Genomic DNA, 7,652 nt, shown 5'->3' with positions numbered 1-7,652 from the left:
ACTGGATGGGGGCCCTTGCTCGGGGGGGCGGGGGCAGGCAGGGTGGCCAAATCAGACACTGTTAAGAAAGTGTACAAACTTTACTGCAGCACATACACACACACACACGCACGCCTGTGGATAGGGAAGAGCACCTGGCCATAGGGTCCACGGAAATTGGGGGAGGGGATGGCAGCTTGTAACGTGGCTTTCACCACGGCCCTCCTTGAGACAGGGAAGGCCTTAGATTGAGGCCCCACCTCCCATGATGGGGGGGGATCAGAATGGGGGACTCCAGGAGAATTTGGTGGAGGAGAGGTGCTGGGGAGGCCTGAGCAGTAGGGACCCTCTGAGCAGGGTCCTGAGGGCTGCAGACTGTCTTCAGTCCTTAGTCTCGCCTCACAGCAGCTGTCTCGGGGCTGGGTCCCTCAGTGGCACGTCCCAGCGCAGGCTCTCCTTCCGCAGACACTTGGTGCTCTTGAACCCGCATCGGAAGCCAGCGGGGCAGCAGTGACGCCGATCGGCACAACAGATGCCCTGGATGGCCGGGGGGCGGGCGGGGAGTCAGAGTTGGGCCACAGCAAGGCCTGGCTCCCATGGATGCCCCCCAGCCCCGGGGCGGGGACACTCACCTGGGGGTAGGGACAGCAGGCCCAGCCCCCTCGGCTATCATGGCAGCAGGTCTGGTTATCGTGGCAAAAGTGCCCTGCCCCACACTCCACGTTCCCCACACCCACGCGAGGGCCACGGGCCAGGCGGGCGGCCAGGTGGGCCGAGTCGGCCTCCTTCTCGCAGGTTCGAGCCTTCACGTTGCACGTGTACCCAGCCGGACAGCAGTGCTGGCGGTCCTCACAGCACACAGCCTGGGAGGGACAGGGTGGTGTTCACCTCTCTCCTCCTCCCCCGGGGGTGGGGGGGTGGGAGGGGAACTCGGCTCTCCGGCCCAGGAAGGCAGGCGTGCACTCACATGAGGCAACTGGCAGCAGGCCCAGCCCCCACTCAGGCTGGGGCAGCAGGTCTGCCCCACGGGGCAGCTGGTGTGCTGGTCACAGCCTATGTCTCTGCGGCGAGACGGGGAAGCCCGGCGGGCAGGTGTCTTCTCCAGTCCAGTCACCGTCTCGCCCCCTCTCTGACAACGCCCTTCGGCCAAGCACGTGTAGCCATGGGGACAGCAGTGCTTATGGTCTGAGCAGCAGACAGCCTGCGGGGGGCAGCACAGGATGGTCTGGGAAGCTGCGACGTGGGACAGAAAAGCTGAGCCCCTGCCTATCCCGACTCTCTCTCCCGCTCACAGCTCCTCCAGCTGGGAATGAACCTGACCGAACTGGTGGGCCCCCTGCGGGCCAGAGGACAGAAGAGCAAAGCAACAGGAGTCTGACCACCTGCCCAGGCCAAGACAGTCGCGACCCCCCCCAGTGCTCTCCCCCCACCTACGCACCTCTGGGGCAGGACAGCAGCCCCACTTCCTGGATGCGAGTTGACAGCAGGTATTGTAGGAGGGACAGCTAGTGATGTTATCACAGGGGACATCGTTCTCCATGGCCTGGGGGTTCAGCAGGCGAAGGCGGGCTACAGCCCGCACCATCCAGGGCACGTGGTGGGCCTTCTGTTCACAGGTGCCCTTCTCTGTGTCACATTTAAACCCAGCTGGGCAGCAGTGTACGTGGTCCTCACAGCACACAGCCTAGGGTGGATGGACAGGGGACAGTGGGCCCAGGGGCCTCGCTGGCTGCCGCCTTCTGCTCAGCCCGGCCCACCCACCGCTCCTGGGTACCTGGGCAAAAGGGCAGCAGCCCCAGGCCCCCGACTGTAGGCGGCAGCAGGTGTAGCCGTCTGGGCAGCTCACCTCCATGTCACATTTCACCTCCTGCACTGTGAGAAAGGCACGGAGGACGGGTCAGCAGTGGCCGTGGGGCGCCCTGGGGAGCCCAACCCTCGGCCGGCTCCACAGCTAGAGCCAGATGCTGAGGATGGACAGTATCCTTAGGCCACCCCAGCAGTGATGCGAAGGCAATGACTAGTGTGGAGGACAGGGGGCCGTATCTGCCCTGTCCCCTCCATGTGGCCCTCAGTCCCCCACCCCCCCATCTGTTCCTGGAACAGTTCGTGGAGAGTTCCCGCACACGGAGCCGGTGGAATGGGGTCTGGAGCCTGCCGCTGGTACCTGTGTGTGCTGGCAGCTTGGTGAGGAGGTCCGTAGTGTTCTCCTGGGAGAGGCACTTACTCTGGACTAGGTCGCACACAGTGTCCTGGGGGCAACAGTGCAGGTGGTCCGAGCAGCAGATGGCCTGCGTGGGGGTGGGGGCGGGGGATGGTCTCTGGGACTTTGGGTCTCAGGGGAGCTCAGGGAGCAGCCAGGTGACAGCTGACACTGCCTCAATCCCCCACTAGGGGGCGGCATGAGTCCCGAGCAGCCAGGCTGGCCCCCCGCCCCCCCACCTGCCGGCCAGCCCCAACCCCTGGAGTCCCTGGGAGGTAGGTGGGCGCCCCAGCTGTGAGCACACAGCCCCTCACTCACATTAGGCATTGGGCAGCAGCCATACTTCCCACTAGGCAGCTCGCAGCAGGTAGAACCATCAGGGCACTGGGACCGCCCATCGGGGCACAGGACCACTGGAAGGGGAGAGAGGCGGGCGGGGCAGCTACAGCCCTGAGGAACTCTTCCCCGAGCTGGGGAGCTGGGAGCCAGACGAGGCCTCGCCTCCCTTCCAAACCACACCCCGATGCTCTCCCACCGCCTTACCTGCCCTGTTACTCCTCTGTGCAGGGACCTTCTTCGCCAGGGGGCGGGTGCCCGTGGCCGTGAGGCAGCGGGCATGAGCCAGGTCGCAGGAGGTCCCATGGGGGCAGCAGTGCACCTTGTCTTCGCAGCAAGAAGCCTGACGAGAGATGCTCCCGACCTCTGTCTTTGCCCCCTCCCGCCCCTTGCTCTGCCCTGGCTGCTCCCCCGCACCCCCAGCTTCCCGAACCCGTACCTGGGGCATGGGGCAGCACCCCCAGGAGCCATCTCGCATAGTGCAGCACGTGGAGGAGTTGGGGCATTCGAACTGGCTGTCAGGGCACTGGATGGCACCCAAGGGGTTGGTATCTGCGGACAGGAGGACCCAGGATTCGGCCAACCCGGGTTAGTGAAGGCCATTGCCCCCATCACTCAAGGAGCTGCAGGCCCAGCTCCCAGGGGGACTGGGGGTCCGGCACTAGGGCTCGGCGTTCTCCCAGACACTCCTAACCCACTCTCCCCACCAGCCAGTCCTTGCCTCAGTGATATGGCACAAGGCAGGGGCGTCCACTGACTACGGTGGCCTTAAAACACCCCGGCTTGGCCTCTCTCCACCCTCCCAATGCCTGGCCCAGGGCCTGGAGTCCGGCATTCTCTCCTGCCCCTTCCCAGCCTCGTGCTGTCCCTCTGTCTGGAGCAAAGGGGTTGCTTAATACAGATGCCACAAAAATGAGGGCACAAGGGCAGGAATCAGGTCACCCAGCTGGCTGGGCTCCTGGGCCGTCCAGCCTCCACATGCTGTCCACCTGCCTGCCGTCCACCTCCGCTCCTGCCGCACCTGATCTTTGGAAGCAGGACCGCCCGTCAGCCCTGCAGTGATAGCCCCGCGGGCAGCAGTGGCGGCCATCAGCGCACGACACGGCCTGTGGGACACAGAGATACCTGCCTTGGCTCAGCCCTTTTACCTGGGGTGAGCAGGGGGAACATCGAAATGCAGACCTGAGCCCCTCCACCGAGCTAACAGCACCCTCACCTCTGGGAACGGGCAGCAGCTGGAGGTCCCTGAGATGGTGACGAGGCAGGAGTAGCCAGGAGAGCAGTGGGCATCTACCTGGCAGGGGCTGCCCAGCTGCCTGCTCAGCACTGTGGGCCACTGGCCCTGGAAAGCAAGAGGAGACGACAGAATGAAGGACCCAAGCCCAGTCCCCTCTTCTGGCCATGCTGAGATGCCCCTTCGGGACATCCCGGGCTGCCAAGTCCTGCCTGGGCTGCAGGACACTCACCGGAACGGGACTGCAGCAGCTGTAGCTGGCTCCTCCTGGGTCCAGGCAGCAGGCCACCGGGCAGAACTGACCATCTGGGCACTGTGTTCCAGCCACCAGCCCTGCCACCAAGGCCACCCAGCTCACCAGGGTCCACATGGTCTGCCTGCAAAATACCAAGAGGCATTTGGAGACTAGCTTAAGCCCACGCAACCCTTGATTCTGGGGCAAGTCACTCCCCCAGGCCGGGGCCAGGTACCACCGGAGCCTCACCAACAACTCCTTGTCCAGGCAGGAAGCAAGATGTGGGGCCCAAGATTCAGCTTCCTCTATGTGTGTTCACTCGTGCACCAGCACGTGGACAGTGATGAGCATGAATACTGACACAAGACGGGTGTCAGTTTGTGTCCCCAAAATGTGGCCAAATGTCTCAGTCTCTGTGGGTGAGTGTGTAAAGATGTAGGTGTGTGAAAGGAAAATTTGTCGGTTTTGTGGGTCTAGTCTGTAGGGCCATGGGTCACCTCTAGGGAGTGGGCGAGGCCTCAGGAGCCATGGGAGGACTGGGCTGGGGAGCAGAGAGGGAATCCCCCCTTGAGGAATAAACAGGGTTGCACTTCCCCAGCCAGCCCCCTGCAGATGCCTCCCAGCTGATGCTGTGTTCACACCTGCCAAGGCCTGTTGGCGGGGGGAGGGGTGTCACATGATGACATGGGAAATCATGGGGTTGAGAAAGTTGTGAAAAGGGAAGTGTGGTAGCCAGTGGAATCTGGGCTGCCTTCCCCAGAGGCCAGCCACACCTGCCCCCCCCCAACTGTCCCCAAACCACCCAGGGAAGGGGTGCACAGGCTGGGCCAGCCTTTGAGACATCTGTGTTCTCAGGGCCCCCCACCACCACCAGACCCTTTCAGACTCCCCAAACATACCACCCCCAACCCCAACCCCTGCTTCTCCTCCTACCCAGAAGCCGTGATGAGGACCACATGTGCCCGCCCAGCTGCACCAGCAGAAGGAACCGATTATGAAGTTCTATAGGGAGTAGCCCCTCATTTCCTAAATGACTCTTCCCCAAGCTCAGAAGGCCCCACTAGTTCAATGGGTTGGGCCCAGGAGATGATACCCTGCCTAGAGGGGCAAAACCAGTAATGTTTGTCGAGCCTCTCCTGGCCCAGTTACGATACTATTTTCTTTTTTATTTGCAACCATCATCCAAAGTAGTTGTAATACTTTTACTTTTCAAAGCAGGAAACTGAGGCTGAGAGAAGTTAAGTAACATGCCCGTGTCATATATCCAGTCACGGAGATGACAGGCTTTGATGACTCCAAAGCATACTGGACCTGGGCTCATGTCACAAAGTGGAACCATGGACAGTGCCCGGGAATGGACCCCAAACTCTGGGAGAGTGGAGGCCTGGGGTCCAAGCAGAGGAGGGAGATAGTTGTTGCACTTTCCCAGCTCAGGGGCTGCCAGGATACTGCACTTGGGTGCTAGTCCTCGAATCGCTACCACTGATGGTGAGAGCCTCAAAAGTTGCTGTCTCTGGACCTCAGTTCCCCCAGGAGTCTCTGTGTGGACACTGACACTAGGTGTGGCGAGGACTTACACCCACCCAGTCGCTCACATCCTTCTCTCCCTCACCTGGCTCTCCTCAGTGTCCCAGCTCAAAGACCATTTCCAGGAGGCCACTGCCTAGCTGGTCCTGGACCTTGGCCCCTTTCACCCTCCCCTCTACACGCACAGCTCCCAGGCAAGGCTGGTCCCACCTGTTTCTTGGGAGTCAAACCTCAACCCTCCATAGGCTGTCCCGCTGTCTGGGCTTAGGCCAGAAGGGGTGCCTGTCTGCACAAATCTGGGACCACGGGGCACCCTAGTGACTTATTTATGCATACTTTCCATCCTTGGTATCCTAAGGTTAGGGAGTATAGCGTGTGCTCCTAGTGAATACCAATGTTCGGAGGCGCACACAACTCGGGACCAAGGATGGGGGGAGAAGGTGCCTAATTTCTCTCAGCAGGGTTCTGGGTGGCAGCCTCTCTCACCCCCACCCCACACTGCCGCAGCAGAGAGGGACAGGAGCCGCTTCAAGCCCCCAGCTCTGCCATCCTCCACTAGGTGGCAGCCCCCAACTCCGAGCGTCAGGAGAGAGATTCCCAAAAGGTGAGCGAACTCAGCTGCGAGCGAGCAGGAAAAGTGGCGGGGAGAGGCGGAAGTTGGCTGGTCCCACCCCTCACGAGAGGAAGTAAGGGAGAGCCAGACACAACCCGGGCGTTCGGTCATTACTCCCTAGTTCCCGCTGCCTTGGAGGTGGGCAGGGTCTCCAGCCCACTCGCAGCCGTCTGAGCTCCGCGACCAGGGCGGGCGCCTCTCTCGCTCCCAGGCACCCCGGGGACCACCCACCACCAGCAGCAGCAGCAGCACCTGGGCCGATCGGAAGCCGGCTGGAGAATGGAGTGGCCCCTGCTTTGGGGGAAGGGGTTGCAGCTTCCAGGGACGCTGGAGAGGGAGACAGCCTCCTTCTGATGGGGGTCACTGCAATCACTGCTGACTCCCTCCCCCCCCCCCCCGTAAAACTGCCTCCAGTGCATTGAAACCCCCAAAGGAGCTTCTCTAAGCCAGTCTTCTCCTGCCTCCCGGCTGCAACTCCGGCGGAACCTCAAGCCCTCGCGTCCGCCCGGCCGGACCCCTGGAGGAAGCAAGAGGTCTGCGCGGCCAGCCTCCTTACCTGCGACCGGCTCCGCGCTCGCTGGGTAGCCTCCGCCGGGAAGCTCGCGGACTAGGGCCTGGCGGCGCGATGGCCCGCCCACCTCCGTTTCCATTGGCCAGGTGTCCGGGCTGTCGCGCTCCTACTGGCTATTGATCGACGTGGAGGCGGGGCCAGCCTGGAAAGCTGTGCTTTTTTTTACTCAATTCTCTTTCCTGCCCTCCCTTCGCCTCTCTTCCCACCCTCCCCCCTCGCTTTTACGGGATCATGTGATTGGAGAATCATGTGATGTCCTGAGCCGGCTCAGCCGGGCTTCGGGCGCCTGGTAGGGTTTGTCCGAGCTGGGGCAGCGCCTGTAAGAGGACGTTGACCGACTGGGGAGCTGCCCCTTACAGGGTGCGTTCCAGGGCGTTCACGGGATGTCTGCTTCTGGATTAGGGACATTTGTGCATCCTGTTTCTACTCTGTTCAACAAACTGAGAATAAATGGTGGGCGGCTAGGCCCCATAGGGGTTGAAGGAGGGTTGTGAGGGCAAGGATAGACAGCTCTCGGGCCCTTTCCTCAGGGTGCTCACAGCGGGGCGTGAGTGGGCGGAGAGATGAGACAGGCTCACATTAAATCTTTTTTTTTTTAATGTTTTATTTATTTATTCATGAAAGTCAGAGAGAGGCAGAGGCAGAAGGAGAAGCAGGCTCCCCGCCTAGCAGGGAGCCCGATGCGGGACTCGATCCCAGGACCCTGGGATCATGACCTGAACCGAAGGCAGACGCTTAACCATCTGAGCCACCCAGGCGCCAGGCTCACATTAAATCTAATTTAAGGTGCAAGGTCGTGTGCCAGGTGTTATGGATGTGTGTAGGTCAGAGGTGATAGGTTGACTCTGGGCAGAGAGGAAAAGATTTAATTCCACCTCAAGGGCACCTTTTTTCTTTAAGATTTTATTTATTTGAGAGGGGCGCCTGGGTGGCTCAGTCGTTGGGCGTCTGCCTTGG

At 61.5% G+C, this 7,652-nt stretch overlaps 1 protein-coding gene across 4 annotated transcripts; it reads right to left on the bottom strand.

The window, feature by feature from the left end:
- Positions 1–61: 61 nt before the first annotated feature.
- On the bottom strand, positions 62–6,838 carry GRN (granulin precursor). Of its 4 annotated transcripts, none has more exons than XM_045888779.2 (13): positions 6,681–6,837; positions 3,982–4,126; positions 3,732–3,857; positions 3,537–3,621; positions 2,955–3,067; positions 2,723–2,858; positions 2,498–2,592; positions 2,144–2,267; positions 1,754–1,851; positions 1,418–1,663; positions 947–1,180; positions 612–842; positions 62–516 (listed from the first exon to the last, which is right to left on the bottom strand). In XM_045888779.2, exons 2-13 carry the CDS (start codon positions 4,117–4,119, stop codon positions 379–381), a joined length of 1,764 nt encoding a protein of 587 aa, XP_045744735.1. In that variant the 5' UTR covers positions 4,120–4,126; positions 6,681–6,837; the 3' UTR covers positions 62–378. The 4 variants fall into 4 exon arrangements, with proteins under 4 accessions (XP_045744735.1, XP_064439601.1, XP_064439602.1 ...); XM_064583531.1 differs by lacking the exon at positions 6,681–6,837 and adding an exon at positions 4,234–4,380; XM_064583532.1 differs by lacking the exon at positions 6,681–6,837 and having other exon boundaries at positions 3,509–3,621; positions 3,982–4,123.
- Positions 6,839–7,652: the final 814 nt, after the last annotated feature.

The sequence above is a fragment of the Mirounga angustirostris genome, unplaced genomic scaffold, assembly GCF_029215605.1.
Source record: "Mirounga angustirostris isolate CCGP_5_RB_7025 unplaced genomic scaffold, mMirAng1.0.hap1 SCAF_17, whole genome shotgun sequence".
Classification (NCBI taxonomy): domain Eukaryota; kingdom Metazoa; phylum Chordata; class Mammalia; order Carnivora; family Phocidae; genus Mirounga; species Mirounga angustirostris.
Note: the sequence above shows the minus strand (reverse complement) of the source record. Positions and strands in the feature narration are given on the sequence as shown.